At 40.5% G+C, this 19,986-nt stretch overlaps 1 protein-coding gene across 1 annotated transcript in view; it reads left to right on the forward strand.

Annotated features, from left to right (window-relative positions):
• LOC128690305 (zinc finger HIT domain-containing protein 3) overlaps window positions 1-19,986 on the forward strand; it is a 50,941-nt gene that overhangs the window by 10,921 nt on the left and 20,034 nt on the right. Inside the window, exon 2 of the mRNA XM_070090485.1 lies at window positions 14,196-14,359. Coding sequence (XP_069946586.1) covers window positions 14,196-14,359 — 164 coding nt within the window. The remainder of the gene's footprint in view (window positions 1-14,195; window positions 14,360-19,986) is intronic.

A 19,986-nucleotide genomic window follows, 5' to 3' on the forward strand; every position in this document is an offset into this window, starting at 1 on the left:
CAATTTAATTTAGCCTAATCCAGCTAAATATATTTTACATAAGGTTACAGTAATTTAATAATGAACAAACACGATGAATTATATTTTTTTCATTAGGTTCAGAATGATTTTTTGCGCAATTATTGCATACACAAATTTTTGCTTACCTTATTTGGCAAGAAGAGCATTGCTATTTAAGCCAAAATCACAAGTTTTACATATTCAGCATAATGTATACGTGTGTGTGTGTGTGTGTGTGTGTGTGTATTCACCTAATTGTGGTTGCAGGGGTCAAGGCTCAGCTCTTGGCCCTGCCTCTTCACTGATTGGAACTAGGTCCTCTCTCTCCCTGCTCCATGAGGTTTATCATACCTCGTCTTAAAGCTATGTATGGTTCCTGCCTCCACTACATCACTTGCCAGACAGTTCCACTCCCTGATAACTCTGTGACTGAAGAAATACTTTCTAACATCCCTTTGACTCATCTGAGTCTTCATCTTCCAGTTGTGGCCCCTTGTTTCTGTATCCCATCTCTGGAAGATTTTGTCTTTGTCCACCTTATCTATTCCATGCAGTATTTTGTATGTCGTTATCATGTGTCCTCTTACCCTCCTGTCCTCCAGTGTCGTCAGGCTAATTTCCCTTAACTTTTCTTTATGGGACATTCCCCTTAGCTCTGGAACTAGCCTTGTTGCAAACCTTCGCACTTTCTCTAATTTCTTGACGTGCTTGACCAGGTGTGGGTTCCAAACTAGTGCTGCATACTCCAGTATGGGCCTGACGTACACAGTTTATAATGTTTTGAACAATTCCTTATGTGTGTGTGTGTGTGCATGTACTCGCCTATTTGTGGCTGCAGGGGTCGAGTCTTAGCTCCTGGCCCCGCCTCTTCACTGGTTGCTACTGGATCCTCTCTCTCCCTTCTCCATGAGCTCTATCTAACCTCGTCTTAAAACTATGTATGGTTCCCGCCTCCACTACGTCACTTTCTAGTCTATTCCACTGCCTGACAACTCTATGACTGAAGAAATACTTCCTGACATAAGAACATAAGAACGAAGGAACACTGCAGAAGGCCTACTGGCCCATGCGAGGCAGGTCCAAGTCTCCTACCGGCTTAAGCCAATGCACCCAACCTAGTCAGGTCAGGTCACATTGACTTAAGGGAGGAACACGGCAACCGACCTGGTAGCACAAGCTATGAGGTCCAACTCACACCCACCCACATCCACCCACTCATGTATTTATCCAACCTATTTTTAAAGCTACACAACGTTCTGGCCTCTATAACTGTACTCGGGAGTTTGTTCCACTCATCCACAACTCTATTACCAAACCAGTACTTTCCTATATCCTTCCTGAATCTGAATTTTTCCAACTTAAAACCATTGCTGCGAGTCCTGTCTAGCCCTTTGACTGTTTCCGACGTATAAATACGTCTTACGAGCCAATGTTTCTGACGTATTTATACGCACAAATTCTAGCGGCTTCAAATCGCGCGCCAAAGGCCTGGTAGGCCTACACGGGAGAGAATGGGTCTCAGTGGTCGGTGTGCACCCTGTGAAAAAAATCTGGGACCTAGCGGTGCATTGTGGGAACGCCATGTTGTCAGTCCATTTTCACCATGCCTCTCGGTAAGAAGTTCCTCACTCCTCGGCGGATTGGAGGTCTTTTGTTCCCAAGTGATAGCTCTAACAGCGATGAAAATGTCAGTGACAGTGAATTCAAGGGTTTTCAAGTGAGTGTTACCGAAAAAAGTGCCCAGGATAACGTAAATAGTGACGAAAACCCAGATGACCCACAACCTTCGACCTCTGGTGCTGTGCCGGCTTGTTCACATTCACCTTCGCCTGTACCAGGACGAAAGAGGAAACTATTTGGTCGTGTACAACACCCTGATGATAGCAGTGATAGTGATAGTGATAGTGATAGTGATTTCAAGGTCATTGAAAGCAGTTCTAGTGACAGTGAGAGTGAATATTCCCCAGTGAAGCGCCAGTATGTACGACGTAGCATGCGGTCTGGTAGTGTTTCATATGTTGTTCCAAGGGGAAGGAGAAACTCTGGGAGCACATCCCGTGGCCCAACACCACGACCTGATAGTGAAGATGACGATATTGTAACGATGGGTATGAATGGTGACAGTGAGGGAGGAGGCAGTGGTGGTGATAGTGAGGGTGGCACGGCCCATGTGGCACCATCACCGGGCCACGCTACTAGCCACGCGGCTGACTCAGCAGAACAACCAGCCTCACCCTACCCCACACTGCCACAACCTGCACCACCACAACCTGCACAGCCACAACCACGGTACAATATCCAGACCCCACCAGCAGACCGCATCTGGGATTGGCAGGACGGTGACGAGTTTGTTCCCAGTCCCCATGACTTTGATGAAACACAAAGTGGAATAAAGCCATCTTGTCCACTTGGGAACAATGCCAGTGAACTGGACTGCTTTGAGTTATTCTTCGATGAACCCCTGATGGACATCATTGTCAGGGAAACCAACACATACTGTGAATACACCATGGCAAATACAATTCTCTCACCAAAATCACGGCTACACAAGTGGAAGGAGACAACTGTGGCAGAGATGTACCTGTTTTTTGCCACAATAATGCTTATGCCACATGTGTATAAGCACACTGTCACCACATACTGGACAACAGATCGCCTGATTTCAACTCCAGGTTTTAGTGACATTATAGGTGTCAATCGTTTCCTGATACTGTTGCGTATGTTACACTTTTCAGACAAAACCAGGTCTGACAGAAGCGACAGGTTATATAAGATAAGAAATGTGTTTATGTACCTGAAACAAAAGTGCTGCATGTATTTTTATCCCTTCAGGAAGCTTGTTATTGATGAGTCCTTGATTTTATTCAAAGGAAGACTCTCATTCAAGCAATATATACCAAGCAAGAGGAAACGCTTTGGTATAAAGCTATTTGTACTGTGTGATTGCAGAAGTGGTCTTGTTTTAGATATTATTGTGTACACTGGCAGTAATACTTTGAGAGATACCATGAAGTTATTGGGTATCTCTGGTGATGTGGTTCGAACAATGATGGAACCATATCTTGGTAAGGGGCATATGTTATTTACTGATAACTGGTACACAAGCCCCTTACTCAGTGATTTCTTGCGAGTGAACTTGACAGACGTGTGTGGCACAGTGCGTGGTAATCGCAAACATATGCCAAGGTTCGACGCTGGCACTCGCAGAGGTGAGGTGCAAGCCTTTGCTGCCAATGACATCATGGCATTTCGGTGGCATGACAAACGTGATGTCACATTGTTGACATCAGTTCACACAAACGAAATGGTACCCAGTGGCAGGGACAACAGAGAGACCAATGAACCCATTCTAAAGCCTGCAGCTGTCATGGACTACAACCTCAATATGCGCTTAGTGGACAAATGTGACATGCAGATTGGGTTTGCAGACTGTGTACGCAAGAGTTATAAGTGGTATATCAAACTTTTTTTCCATCTTGTTGATATCTCTATGCTAAATGCTTATAACATATACAAGTTGAAGACCAACAAAACACCAAAATATGGTGAATTTTGCCTGTCAGTAATCAGACAAATAATTGCAAAGTACAAAGGAGCAACTCCTGCAATAGACCAGCGCCCACAGACGTCATCTCGTTTGAGGCCTGGTGATCACTACCCCATACAACTGCCTCCTACTACTGCCAAGAAAAATGCTCAGAAGAGGTGTTATGTATGTATGCATACCACAAGACGCCCACAAACACGCAGAGACACTCGTTTTATGTGTGAGGAGTGTGAAGTGCCCCTCTGCATATACCCATGTTTCAAAGAGTTCCACAAGCTGCAGCAGTTCTAGGAACGTGCTTAGTGACTGTACATATGTATATATATTATGGAACAATAGTAATAAACATTGTTTTGTATTGTTTGTTTGTGTAAACAAAGTGTATACACAAACTAATAGTGATAAAGTTTGTTCTGTTATTGTGTTGTAAATAATGAGTGTATATTTGAACAATGCACCTTACATTGGTCTCACAGGCCACATAAGTTACCTGGAAAAGAAAAATATTGAAAAATGCAAGAAACCTTTGAATTAGAGTAAATAAAAGAATACCGGGTGGGCGGCAGTCGCCGCTGTTGCCATACGCACGTCGATTTCTGCAAACTTTGCGGCTCTATATCTCGGTAAGTACTGATGGCAAAAATTTTTTTTAGGCTTAAAACACTAGTAAAAATATTCCTAACATTTTCATAAGAAAAACTAATTTTTTTTTTTTCGAATATTTGGCGACATAGAATGACAGTTTCAGAGAGGGCCCTGAAACAGTCAAAGGGTTAAGCTAGATATTTTCAGCACACTATTTACATCCCCTTTATTTATTCCTGTCTTCCATTTATACACCTCAATCATATCCCCCCTAATTCTACGTCTTTCTAGATAGTGCAGTTTCAGGGCCCTTAGTCTATCCTCATAGGGAAGGTTTCTGATACATGGGATCAACTTTGTCATCCTCCTTTGTACATTTTCCAGAGAATTTATATCCATTCTGTAATACGGTGACCAAAACTGTGCAGCATAATCTAAATGAGGCCTAACCAAGGATGTATAGAGTTGAAGAACAACCTGAGGACTCCTATTATTTATGCTTCTTGATATGAAGCCAAGGATTCTATTAGCTTTATTGCGAACACTTATGCACTGTTGTCTTGGTTTCAGATTACTGCTAACCAGGACTCCTAAATCTTTTTCAACTTATGAGTTTTCAACTTCCAATTGTGACCTCTTGTTTCTGTGTCCCCTCCCTGGAACATCCTGTCTTTCTCCACCTTGTCTATTCCGCGCAGTATTTTATATGTCTTTATCATGTCTCCCCTGACCCTCCTGTCCTCCAGTGTCATCAGGCCGATTTCCCATAACCTTTCTTCATAGGACATTCCCCTTAGCTCTGGAACTAACCTTGTCTCAAACCTTTGCAATTTCTCTAATTTCTTGACGTGCTTGATCAAGTGTGGGTTCCAAATAGGTGCTGCATACTCCAGTATGGGCCTGACATACATGGTGTACAGTGTCTTGAACGATTCCTTACTAAGGTATCGGAACGCTGTTCTCAGGTTTGCCAGGTGCCCATATGCTGCAGCAGTTATCTGGTTGATGTGCGCTTCCGGAGACATGCTCGGTGTTATACTCACCCCAAGATCTTTCTCCTTGAGCGAGGTTTGCAATCTTTGGCCACCTAGCCTATACTCCGTCTGCAGTCTTCTGTGCCCTTCCCCGATCTTCATGACTTTGCATTTGGCAGGGTTAAATTCAAGAAGCCAGTTGCTGGACCAGGTGTCCAGTCTGTCCAGGTCTCTTTGAAGTCCTGGCTGATCCTCATCTGATTTAATTCTCCTCATTAACTTCACATCATCTGCAAACAGGGACACTTCTGAGTCTATCCCTTCCATCATGTCGTTCACATATACCAAAAATAGCACTGGTCCTAGGACCGACCCCTGTGGGACCCCGCTCGTCACAGGTGCCCACTGTGATACCTCATCATGTACCATGACTCGTTGTTGCCTCCCTGTCAGGTATTCTCTGATCCATTGCAGTGCCCTTCCTGTTATATGTGCTTGATCCTCTAGCTTCTGCACTAATCTCTTGTGAGGAACTGTGTCAAAGGCCTTCTTGCAGTCCAAGAAGATGCAGTCAGCCCACCCCTCTCTCTCGTGTCTTATTTCTGTTACTTCTGTGTACAGTGGAACCCTGGATATCGGCTGAATCTGATTTCGACTGCTTTTTTGGCTGAAATTCTATCCTGGATTCGGCCGGCAGCTCGGAAATTCGCTGTATTGGATGTGTCTGCCAACCATTCCCCCGCGTTCGTGAGTCAGTCTGGCTGTGTTTCTGGGTGAGTGAGCAATGTTCTGTGCATTCAGCCAAACATTTCGTTATTATCCATTGTTTTTAGTGGCTTTTTATTGAGTGCGACTGTGAAATAAGCCACCATTTGCCCAAAGAAAGTTCTTAGTGCCAACCCTTTGGTAAAGAAAGTGAGAAACATGATTGAATTCAAGAGAAATTGTAGCAAAGTACGAAACTGGTGTGTGTGTCCTGGAGCTGGCCAGGATGTCTTGGAAATCCAGATCAATAATCACTTCCATCCTGGCAACAAAAGTAGAAATCAAGGAAGCTAATGTTGCGAATGGGGTAAGTATGCTAATGAAACAAAGATCATCAATAATCGAAGATGTGGAGAAGTTATTGTTGGTGTGGATCAACAATAACCAATTAGCTGGAGATAGTGTTGTGGAGTCGATCATTTGTGAAAAGGCATGGCAATTGCATGCGGATCTCATAAAGAAAATTCCTGGAACAAGTTCTGGTTTAACAGATTCCTGGTTACCTGGAGGTTATTCCGGGGATCAACGCCCCCGTGGCCCGGTCCATGACCAGGCCTCCCGATGGATCAGGGCCTGATCAACTAGGCTGTTACTGCTGGCCGCACGCAGTCCAACGTACGAGCCACAGCCCAGCTGATCCGGCACTGACTTTAGGTATCTGTCCAGCTCTCTCTTGAAGGCAGCCAGGGGTTTATTGGCAATTCCCCTAATGCTTGATGGGAGGCTGTTAAACAGTTTTGGTCCCCGGACACTTATGGTGTTTTCCCTTAGTGTACCAATGGCGCCCCTACTTTTTATTGGGGGCATTTTGCATCGCCTGCCCAGTCTTTTACTTTTGTAGGGAGTGATTTCTGTGTGCAGATTTGGGACCATTCCTTCCAAGATTTTCCAAGTGTAGATTATGATATATCTCTCCCTCCTGCGTTCCAACGAGTACAAGTCAAGTGCTTCCAAGCGAGAAGCATAGTGGCATACACAGTGTTGTAAGGCATGGTGAGGCTGCAAATTCAGACAAATGTGTGGCTGAAGAATTCATGCACGAATTCAAGGATTACAATGAGGCTGAAAGATTCCTCCCCCAACAAGTGTTCAATTGTGACGAAACAAACCTCTTTTGGAAGAAAATGCCAAAGAGGATCTACATCATGCAGGAGGAAAAGGCACTGCCAGGAGACAAACCTATGAAGGATAGGCTTACTCTTTTGTTCTGTGGTAATGCTAGTGGGGATTTCAAAGTGAAGCCTTTACTGGTGTATCACTCTGAAAATCCCAGAGTATTCAAGAAAAACAGTGTCGTCAAGAGTAAGTTGTGTGCTGTGGAAAGCTAATTATAAGGCATAGGACACAAGGCAAATTTTCATTGACTGGGTCCATGAAGTGTTTGGCCCGAGTGTGAAAAAATACCTCCAGGAAAATAAATTGCCACTCATTGCCTCCTGGTACTGGACAATGCTCCTGCTCATCCTCCAAACTTGGTAGACCAATTGTCTATGGAGTTAAGTTTTATAACAGTGAAGTTCTTGCCTCGTAACACCACTCCTCTCATTCAGCCCTTGGACCAGCAGGTCATTTCTAACTTCAAAAAACTCTAAATGAAAGCAGTGTTTCAAAGGTGCTTTGAAGTGACCTTGGACACTGACTTGACCCTAAGAGAATTCTGGAGGAATCACCTCAATATAATCCACTGCATAAGCCTTATAGGTAAGGCTTGGCAGGGAGTGACTTCCATAACTGAACTCTGCTTGGAGAAAATTGTGGCTAGAATGTGTCCAAGAGAAGGATTTTGAAGGGTTTGAGGCTGACCTAGACCCTGTTGACTCTCTGCCTGTTGTGGAATCTATTGTGGCTTTGGGGAAGTCCATAGGGTTCGATGTGAGTGGTGAGGATGTGGAAGAGTTGGTGGAGGACCACAGGGAAGAGCTAACCACTGAAGAGCTGCAAGACCATCTGCAACAGCAACAAACCACAGTTGAGGAAATTGCTTCTGAGGAGGATTAAGAGGGGGGAGAATGTGCCTTCTTCGGTGATTAAGGATATTTGTGCAAAGTGGAGGGAGGTGCAAAGTTTTGCTGAGAAATATAACCCTGACCAATCTCAAACAAGCCATATATGTAACATGTTCAGTGACAAAACCTTGTCCCACTTCAGGGAAATCTTAACCCTTTCAGGGTCCAGAGGCCAAATTTCAAAGTGTGCACCAGGGTCCAAGAATTTTCAAAAAATAATTTTGTTATTTTTTTCTTATGAAATGGTAGAGAACCTTTTTCTGAAGGTAATAAAACAAAAAGTACGAAATTGACGGAAAATTTATGAAATTATGCTCTCGTGAATTTTGATGTGTCGGCAACATTTACGCATCGGCGATTATGCCGACTTTGACTCCCATTTTAGGCCAATTACAGTATTCCAGTCAACCAAATTCTTAGCTATTTCACTAGTATTACTTCTATTCTATCGATTGAGCACAAGAAACCGCCAAGTTAACTGTTTCAACAACAAAATAGAGTGACCAGAAATTGGTAATTTGGCCAATTTAATGCAAAGTTCAAAATATTCCAATTTCAAAATAGGGGTCCAGAATAAACAATGCAGGCATTCCTGGCACTAAACTAACATTTCCTCTGTTCATTAGTTATGTTTTCAGGCTTTACTAATGAATTCCATTATGATTTTTTATTCACATAATGAATTTTTATTCAAACCAAAAAGCTGTATAGCCCTTTTGGCTTAGCGCTTCTTTTTTATAATAATAATAATAATAATAATAATAATAATAATAATAATAATATTCAAACCAAAAAATAGAAGATTTACTGTTATACAATACTGTAATAATTGTATAAATAATATTGCCACATTTGTGAATGTATATTAGACCCACCAGCTGTCATTTATTAGACTTGTGAGGTCATTTATTTACTCTTGAACATCGGCAAAAATGTAACATTTCTGCTAATTTGAGCTCAGTTTCAAGCCATTTCCAACACTAAAACCAATCAAAATCATCTCTATTTCTGTAGTAAATCTTCCATTCTATCAAATGAGACCAAGAAATTGCAAATACAACTATAAAAAACATACGAAAAACACTACAAAATCGCTGTTTTAATCGAAAATTACGGTCTCAGTTTTTTCTCTCATTATGCACTGTGTGCTGCAGGATTTGTTTTATTTGATGCACACATATCACATACAGTGGAACCTCAAAAATCGAACTTAATCCGTTCCAGGAGCTAGTTCTAAATTCGAAAAGTCTGAAATTCGAAGCAATATTTCCCATAAGAAATAATGGAAATACAATTAATCCGTTCCAGAAACCCAAAAAATATTCACACAAAAAATACATTTTATAGAGATTAATTACAGTTTTACATACAACAAATACTATAGTTTTTAACCCTTTGACTGTCGCGGCCGTATATATACGTCTTACGAGGTACCGTATTTGACGTATATATACTCATAAATTCTAGCGGCTTCAAATCAAGCAGGAGAAAGCTGGTAGGCCCACATGTGAGAGAATGGGTCTGTGTGGTCAGTGTGCACCATATAAAAAAAATCCTGGAGCACGCAGTGCATAATGAGAAAAAAAAAACTCCGACCATTTTTTTTAATTAACCCTTTGAGGGTCCGTCCCGTAGATCTACGGCTTTACGTTCAGGGTCGAAACCGTAGATCTACGTCATGAGCTCAGCTCACTCTGATAAACTGTGAGTGGTACATTTGGGCCTAGATATGAGAGAATACATCTATGTGGTATGTGTGCACCACATAAAACAGATCCTGCAGCACGCTGTGTATAACGAGAGAAAAAACTGAAATCATGATTTTTCGATTAAAACAGCGACTTTGCAGTGTTTTTTTGTATGTTTTTTATAGTTCTATTTGCGATTTCTTGGTCTCATTTGATAGAATGGAAGACATATTACAGAAATAAAGATGATTTTGATTGGTTTTAGCACTGGAAATGGCTTGAAACTGAGCTCAAAGTAGCAGAAATGTTAAATTTTTGCCGATATTCAAGAGTAAACAAACGACCTCACACGTCTAATACACGCCAGCTGGTGGGTCTAATATGCATTCACAAATATGGTGATGATATTTATACAATTATTACAGTATTGCATAACAGTAAATCTTCTATTTTTTGGTGTGAATAAAAATTCATTATGTGAATAAAAAATCAAAATGGAATTTATTTGTAAAGCTTCAAAACGTAACTAATGAACAGAGGAAATGTTAGTTTAGTTCCAGGAATACGTACATTGTTTATTCTGGACCCTATTTTGAAATTGGAATATTTTGAACTTTGTGTTAAATTGGCCAAATTAACAATTTCCGATCACTTTAATTTGTAGTTGAAACAGTTGACTTGGTGATTTCTTGTGCTCAATCGATAGAATAGAAGTAATACTAGTGAAATAGCTAAGAATTTGGTTGATTGGAATAATGTAATTGGCCTAAAATGGGAGTCAAAGTCGGCAAAATCGCCGATTCGTAAATATCGCTGACACATCAAAATTCGCGAGAGCATAATTTCGTCAATTTTCCATCAAATTTCGTACTTTTTGTTTTATTACCTTCACAAAAAGATACTCTACCATTTCATAAGAAAAAATAACAATTTTTTTTTTTTAAATTCTTGGACACTGGGGCACCACTTCAGATTTGGACTTTGGACCCTGAAGGGGTTAAAATGCCGACTTTGTGGTCTATTTTCGTATAGTATTTATGGTTGTATTCTCGTTTTCTTGGTCTCACTTGATAGAATGGAAAACATATTATAGAAATAGAGGTGATTTTGATTGATTTTACTATATAAAGAACCTAGAAATGGAGCTCAAAGTAGGGGAAATGTTTGATTTTTGCCAATGTTCAAAAGTAAACAAATGATGCCATTGTCCAATAAATGTCCAACTAGCCATTCTAATATGCAGTCATGAATGGGTTGATGTTATTTATACAATTATTACAGTATTGCAATAGTCTGCATAATAGTAAGTCTTCTATTTTTTTGTTTGAATAAAAATTCAAAATAGAAAGCAAGAGTAATATCTAAAGTAAAAGGACACAAGTGCAACTAATGTGACATTTATTGTGGCAACGTTTCGCTCTCCAGGAGCTTTATCAAACGTTGCCACAATAAATGTCACATTAGTTGCACTTGTGTCCTTTTACTTTACATATTGTCGGTAATTCTACCAACTTTATTACAAGAGTAATATCAGAGGGGCCTGGAGACGTGACTGATGAACAAAGAAAATGTTATTTTAGAGCCAGAAATGTCTGCATTGTTCATTCTGGACCTTATTTTGAAATTGTCATATTTTTTAGTTTTCGTGAAATTGGCCAAATTGCAAATTTCTGACCACATTATTAGGTAGTTGAAATCGGTAAATGGGCAGTTTCTTGTACTCAATCGATAGAAAAAATGGAGTTCTAAAGAAATAGCTATGAGTTTGGGCGACTGGAACAATGGAATTAGCCGAAAATAGGGCTCAAAGTGGGCAAAATCGCCGATTTGTAAACAGCGCCGAGGTCACTAACTTCGCAAGAGCATAATTCCATCATTTTTTCATCAAATTTCGTTTTTCTGGTGTCATTACAATCGGGAAAAGATTCTCTATCATTTCATAAGAAAAATTTTTTTTTTTTTTTTAATTTTGCAACACCAGGAGACACCTCAGGATTGGGGGTTGCGACAGTCAAAGGGTTAATTATGTATAGTAATGCATATAAAATAACATTTTTACTTTATTGAAGATTGGTGATGGCATCTGGAAGATAGGGAGGAGGAGAGAGGGAGTTGGGGTTAGTGTTTGGAAGGAGAATCCCCCTCCATGAGGACTTCAGGTAAAGCCCTCTCTGGGGTTACTTCCCTTCTCTGTCTTTTAATGCCACTAGGACCAGCTTGAGAGTCACTGGACCCCTGTCTCACAAAATAACTGTCCACAGTCCTCTGTTTCTGGCACCTCTTTAACATTTCCCTAAAATGGGACATGGTTCTGTCACTGAACTTGTTGCAAAGATGGCTTGTTTCAGGTTGCTCAGGGTGGTACTTCTGCACAAACATTTGGACATTATTCTACTTGGCACAAATCTCCTTAATCTTTGAAGAAGGTGCCTCATCCACTCCCTACATTAACACCTTTTGCAACATCAGCTTCCTTGATTTGTTCTTTCTTTGACAGGATAGAACCGATGGTCGACTTGTTTTTCCCATACATCCTGGCAAGCTCAACAAGTCTCACACCACTCTCATACTTCTGTATTATTTCCTTCTTCACATCTATGGTGTTTCTCACTTTCTTTACCACAGGGGTACCACTAGCAAGTTTCTTTGGGCCCATGGCAGCTTATTTCACAGTCCCACAAGCACTACACACAACGAAATAATCGTAAAATGCGTGAATGAGAGCGCAGGTTAGTGTTCACTCAAGCATAAACAAAGCTAGACTGCTCACAGCGCCTGCACGGGGACGCGGACAGAGCGGGCGGCAGACAGGTTCCGCACTCGGCGGTCCGAAAATAGGGGCACGTTCGATAATAGGGACACAGTTTGTCCGAAAAAATGGTCCTATTTTCAAAATGTTCGATATGTGATACGTTCGATTTTTGAGGTTCCACTGTAGATGTATTCTCTCATATCTAGGCCCAGATTTACTGGTCACAGCTCAATAGAGTGAGCTGAGCTCATGGCGTAGATCTATGGTTTGGACCCTGAACGTAAAGCCGTAGATCTATGGCATGGACCATGAAAGGATTAAAGTGACGTCAGAAACAAACCTCTCTGGACAGTTTTTTTGTGTGACAGGGTTGCAGGACTCTCAAGCTGGTCCTAGTGCCAGTAAAAATCAAAGAAGGGAAGTAACCCCAGAGAGGGACCTGTTACCTGAAGTTCTTATGGTGGGGGATTCCTCTTCCAAACAATAAGCTCTCCTCTCTCACTCCCCTCCTAGCCATCTTCAGTATGCCAACAAGAGTCTTCAGTAAAGGTATGTAATGTTCAGTTATTAAAATTTGTTCTTTATATTTATTTTTCATTGTTTTGTGTATGTCAAACTATAGTTAATCTTTAAAAAAGTGTATTTTTTGTTAATATTTTTGGGTGTCTGGAACAGATTACAGCCTCTCCTCACTTGGAGATGTACTCATTTACCGACACCTCGGACTTATGACAGGCTCTCTGACCAGTATTTACACCTAAAAAATGTATATTAGAGCTGATTTCCTCTATTCTGTTTGTCAATATACAGTACACTACTGTATAAACATTTAAAAATATACCAGAAATGTTACAAATGGTGCAAAGGTGACATTAAAGCAATATCAAAGATGGTTGACACAAACCCTTTTTGTTGGCCAAGATAGTAGTGATAGTTGTATGGAGTTTGTTATACAACCTGGCCAGCTCGAAGACATGCACTCCACTTTCATATTTTGCGATGATCTCTTTCTTGAATTCAAAAGTATTTCTCACCCTCTTTGCCACAGGGCTGGCACTAGAAGCTTTCTTCGGGCCCATGGTGGCTTATTTAGCAGTTGCAAGCACTAAAAACAATGGAATAATACAAAATGTATAGCATGTATGTGTGGAATCATCCTCACTAGCTTGTAAACAATGGCACACTGGCTGTACATGGAGTGGCAGGGCCGCTTGGGCCATGCAGACACGTTCAGGATGAATGACTTTAACTGAGTTCTTTGTCGTTAACTGAGCCAATATTTTGACGCAGAAACGTGTCATTATTCGATGACGTCATTAACTGAGGATCCACTGTAGTTGTTCCAACGCCAAACTCCTCAGTCAGATGCTTCACACTTACACCACTGTCAATTTTTTCTAACCATTTGACTTTCTGTGATATAGATAAACATAAATAGTTCCACTTTTTCTTTTCACTTTTACCCATAGGCCTAATCAACATTTTCCACAATATCTTCACATCACAGAGCAAAACATGCAGTAATCAGTGAGTAATTGCTGCTGCTTCACCACATCTTGTGCTGAATGATCCATTTGTGGTGAATCATGTCACCACTCAAAATCTTTCGGATTTTGGAGGTTTTTGAATTTTCAGATTTCGGATAAAGGATTCTGTACTGTATCAAAATCTAAAATGCAAAAGAAAGAAAAATTCAATGATCTGCTTTTCAAACTTGATTAATGTGCCTGAGTTAAGAAAGCATGATCTAAGTGCAGTATGTAATTGAAACTATTCTTTATTTAAATTGTTTTTTACTCATTTTAATCTAAGCAGGTGTTACAGTGTGATGAATAACTTTTGTAAATTACTGTTTTGATTAATTACTTTTCTTGATAGTTGCAGTGTAGGATGCTACAAGGTTCATTGTCAGGCTGAGTGCAGTGCTCCTTCAGTTGACCCAACCATTACTTTAGATATTTTTGCTCCAGGCAAAAAATCGCATCAGCAAATTTTGTTTCCGACTGATGATACAGTCATGCCAAGGACACTGGAAAAACTACGTAAGTTCCATACATCTACATAGTAAATCTTTGGGTGCTAAACAATCTGTAGTAGTCTTTTAAATATATTGTACAATGTTTTATTGTTTGGAGTACACATTTTTACTTTCTGCCATTATATATCCTTGTAAGTTTGTGTTACAGTTTTATAGTGTTTGCTTACCATGGATTTTTAATGGATTAGCTTACCTATTGGTTCAGAGTCTGAAATGAAGTACACTAGGGCCCCACTTATACAGCAGGTTAGGCTCCAGGCTACCACCGTAAAGTGGAAATTGCCATAAAATGGTACACCCTTTTTTTCCACTTATAAATGCTAGATAACAGGTTTACACTGTTATGCAGAAAAGTGGGATACCTGGGGGCTAGAGCCTTGTCTAAGGGCAAAGGTAAAAGTTACACACATCTCAAGCATAAACAGGCCACCCAGGGCTATCCCAGTCAAAACAGAAAGCGCTAAACCAGCATTTGTATTTCAATGGGTTGGTTAATAGAGGGTTAGGCAAAAAATCCTAGTTAGGAAAATATATCTATTTATTCAACATAACACTATATACACACTCTAGAAAACACTTTCATGTATCTCCTATCCAAAATGCCCACATAGCGGGCACAAGAAGCAGGCGGCTGGCGGTCCAGTAACCATAACACTCGGCCTAGTCAGCGCCAGACCATCACTACTCCAATACCAACCCCATTTCTCATTTCCTCACCCTGACCATGTCAGAGCGTAGGTGAGTATACAGGTAAACCATAGAAGAGCCTATGGCTTGAGTTAGCTAAACAAAAGGAATACACAACTACAAAACTTAGCTTAAATACACAGCATCTCTGATGCCAGCCTCCATACCATGCTGACTCCACGTGACTCCTTCCAGCCACGCTTACCCCGCGTACCCAAACACAGTTGGAAAATAAATACCTAGCAGGATTTCTTTATAATTACAGTTAAAGTACTTTACAGTACCCCCAAATGTACATTATGAATTATAAAATTATGCTTTACAATTATAACATTCATACTATTATGGCACACTTCTCCACTATATATACATTACAATGTCATGCAGAACCCTGCATAACATACACTAACATATATTAAGTTAGCAATAGAACTAGGCATTAAAAAACACAATAAAAAAGTAAAACACACACAGTACACTTGTTATTTACCTTAAAATATTAATATGAATGTGTAAAAGGGAGTGGCAGTGTAAAAGTTTCTCCATGTCAGCAATAAGTCACTTTGTCTGACTTTTTGGGTTATCTTGGGTTCTCTACACATATGCTGCTAGTATATGTAAGTGTATTTGATGGATGTCTCAGCCATCAACATACCTTGTTAGTAAGTAAGTTTATTTAGGTATACACAAATACAGTTGTCCAGAGGGCTGAGGAAGGGTTGTTGAGGTGGTTCGGACATGTGGAGAGAATGGAGCGAAACAGAATAACTTCAAGAGTGTATCAGTCTGTAGTGGAAGGAAGGCGGGGTAGGGGTCGGCCTAGGAAAGGTTGGAGGGAGGGGGTAAAGGAGGTTTTGTGTGCGAGGGGCTTGGACTTCCAGCAGGCATGCGTGAGCGTGTTTGATAGGAGTGAATGGAGACAAATGGTTTTTAATACTGGACGTGCTGTTGGAGTGTGAGCAAAGTAACATTTATGAAGGGGTTCAGGGAAACCGGCAGGCCGGACTTGAGTCCTGGAGATGGGAAGTACAGTGCCTGCACTCTGAAGGAGGGGTGTTAATGTTGCAGTTTAAAAGCTGTAGTGTAAAGCACCCTTCTGGCAAGACAGTGATGGAGTGAATGATGGTGAAAGTTTTTCTTTTTTCGGGCCACCCTGCCTTGGTGGGAATCGGCCAGTGTGATAATAAAAAAAAAATAACAAATACAGTTACATAGAATGCCATACATAGCAGCATATGCAACATACCCCTAGTGAAAAGTAGGGGCGTCACTGGTTCACTAAGAGAAAAAGCAATAAGTGTCCGGGACCCAAGACTATTCAACAGCCTCCCACCAGCAATAAAGGGCATTACCAGTAGACCCCTGGTTGTCTTCAAGACGTAGCTGGACAGATACCTAAAGACGGTGCTGGATAAATTGGACTGTGGTTCATACGTTGGATTGCGTGCGGCCAGCAATAACAGCCTTGTTGATCAGGCCCTGATCCACCTGGAGGCCTGGTCATGGACTGGGCCGCAGGGGCGTTGATCCTCAGAATGCCATCCAGGTAGACTCCAGGTAGATACATGTAGAGAACCTAAGATAACCCAAAAAAGTCAGTTCACTAAGTTGAATCATTTCTAACTTGGCACTTAAAGTAAGAGGCTTTCGACTCTTCTTTTTATCACAACTAAGCTTAGACTCCATTGTCAACGAGAGTCAACTTGTTAACAAAATAGCAAACGAGAGAGAACGAGATACATGACGCTCAGACAGTCTAAAAACACAAACTGAATGGGTGGCAGGCGATCACTCAGTCAGGCGAAATAAACGTGTATTAATAAGTGTCCAATTTTAGTTCATTCACGTACGCTTGTAAGAGTTTGTGAAACTTTTACCCCACAATATTTTTTTATTATAATAATAATTACCTCACAATATAAATATTCTTACACTGTGTACAAGTTGTACAAATTAGTACAAACGAATAAATATACAGCAACACTCCCATGCTCATGCAACACACCATTTGTAGAGTGAATGATATTATTATTATTATTATTATTATTATTATTATTATTATTATTATTATTATTATTATATTATAATATCATAAAAAAGAAGCTAAACCCATAAAGGTCATGAGTAGCTATAGATAGAGTGAAGGCATATGAAAGGAATATTTTTCTACAGTTATCCCCCAGTAACTGGTGGTGGACTAGAGAAAACGTAATTCTTTCGACACTCCAAGCCACTCGGTAAACATGTCTCATATTTATGTCAGTTTTTATACTGTGGGTGTATGTACCATGTTTATGTGTTATGTAACGTGCTTCTTATATAATTTAGAAAAAAAATATCATTGATGGATTAATGGAAATGACTACAGTGGACCCCCGCATAACGATTACCTCCGAATGCGACCAATTATGTAAGTGTATTTATGTAAGTGCATTTGTACGTGTATGTTTGGGGATCTGAAATGGACTAATCTACTTCACAATATTTCTTATAGGAACAAATTCGGTCAGTACTGGCACCTGAACATACTTCTGGAGTGAAAAAATATCGTTAACCGGGGGTCCACTGTATATTAACGTAATATACGACATTTAATGCACCCAAGAGATTATTATTATTATTATTATTATTATTATTATTATTATTATTACAGTGGGACCTCGGCTTATGAACGCCCCACCATGCAAATTTTTCAGGTTACGAACCGTTGTTCGGTTGATTTTTTGCTTCTGGATACGAACGAAATTTCAGGATGCGAATTTCCCCCTCAAGGGAGGTTCCTTAACCCTTTCAGGATCGAGACCCTCAAATCTGAAGTCCCACTCAGGGTCGCAAAATATTAAAAAAAAAAATTATTTTTTCTTATGAAATGATAGTTTTTTTTTTTTTTTTTTTTTTTTTTTTTGTAAATATTATAGGCTAAAAAAAAATTTTTTCTTGCAATCAATACTTACTGAGATATGGAGTCGTGAAGTTGACAGGAAATGAACCGCTTACGGCAACATCGCTGACTGCCGATTACCAGGTAATAATTTATTTTTTTTTGGGGGGGGGGGATTTTTTTTTTTTTTTTTTTTTTTTTTTTTTAATTTTTATGGCCTGTGAGACCAATATAAGGCCTGCTTTTTATATACGTATTCACTGTTTCTATACTACACAATAACTGCACAAACATTGTTGTCAATATATTGTTTACAAAACATGTTTATGCACACCAACAATATAAAATGTTGCTTATTACTATTTTTCTTATCATATACAATGGACCCTCAACCAACGGCATTAATCCTTTCCAGAGAGCTTGCCGTTGGTCGAATTAATTTTCCCCGTAAGAAATAATGGAAATAGAATTAATCCGTTCCTGACACCCCAAAGTATGAAAAAAAAATTTTTTTTACATGAAATATACATTTCCCTACACCATAATGAATGGGACATGCAAAATAAAAAATAATTAAATACCACTTACCTTTATTGTGGAGTTGTTTAGTGATGAGACGATAGGAGGGAAGTTTTCTTTTTTTTTATTCGCCGGTATTCTCCCGGCCCGGGTCTTTTCCAAGTAGTGGTGACCCGGCCTTGGCTCCCTGTCTGGGGAGTATCTCGAGACCTAAGTCTTCCATGGGAGGAGGTACAAGTACCCCCTCATCTTTGGGACCAACTGTCCCTAGGCCTAACCACAAGCTAGGCCTCTCTGGTCTGCCATCCCCTCTCCAAGGGGGATAATGGGAATGACAGTCTTGTGAGCTGAAAGCTCAGGCTCAGACACCTACCCTGCCCTAGAAGGGCTGGGCATGGTGTCGATGATATCTGGAGGGAAGATGATGCAGGTGTTGTATTGTTTGGAAGGGGAATCCCCTTCCATAAATACTTGAGGTACCAAGTCCTTTGGTGGGGTTACCTCCCTTCTTGGTTTTTTAATGCCACTAGGACCAGGTTGAGAATCACTGGACCCCTGTTGCACAAAAAAAACTGTCCAGAGAGCTCTGTTTCTCACGTGCCCTTAGGATTTCCCTAAAATGGGACACGAGTGTTATTGTACATGTTGGCAATGTGGCTTGCAACTTCTGTGACAGGATAAAGTTCATCGATAAATGTTTGCACTTTTGTAAACATTGAACACATTTCCCTAATCCTTGACGAAGTCATCTTCCTCCGTCTCTCTTCATCCTGCTCTGAAGAACATTCCTGAGATGTGATCTGTTGCTGTTGCACCTGGAGCTCTTGCAGGTCTGCAATGGTTAGTTCTTCCTCGTCGTTCTGCACCAACTCTTCCACGTCCTTGCCACAAACCTCCAACCCCAAGGACTTCCCCAGTGACACAATAGTTTCAACTACTGGCATAACCTCCTGAGAGTTAGCCCCAAACCCTTCAAAATCCCTCTGTTCTACACATTCTGGCCACAGTTTCCTCCAAGCAGAGTTCAAGGTCCTCTTAGTCACTCCCTCCCAAGCCTTACCTATAAGGTTTACACAGCTGAGGATATTGAAGTGATCTTTCCAAAACTCTCTTAGGGTCAATTGAGTGTCTGAGGTCACTTCAAAGCACTTTTGAAACACTGCTTTTGTGTAGAGTTTTTTGAAGTTTGAAATGACCTGCTGGTCCATGGGCTGGAGGAGAGGAGTTGTATTAGGAGGCAAAAACTTCACCTTAACAAAACCAAACTCCCCTGCAAATTTCCTCTTGCAAGTCGTGAGGATGAGCAGGAGCATTGTCCATTACCAAGAGGCACTTGAGTGACAATTTCTTTTCCTGGAAGTATTTTGTCCCAGTGGAGCCAAACACACCATAAAAAAAAGTCCAAGAAAAATTCCCTAGTGACCCATGCCTTACTGTTTGATCTCCACAGCACACACAAATTACCCTTGACGATATTGTTTTTCTTGAACACTCTGGGAGTTTCAGAGTGATACACCAATAAAGGCTTCACTTTGCAATCACCA

Source organism: Cherax quadricarinatus, chromosome 32 (assembly GCF_038502225.1).
Source record: "Cherax quadricarinatus isolate ZL_2023a chromosome 32, ASM3850222v1, whole genome shotgun sequence".
Taxonomy (NCBI): Eukaryota; Metazoa; Arthropoda; class Malacostraca; order Decapoda; family Parastacidae; genus Cherax; species Cherax quadricarinatus.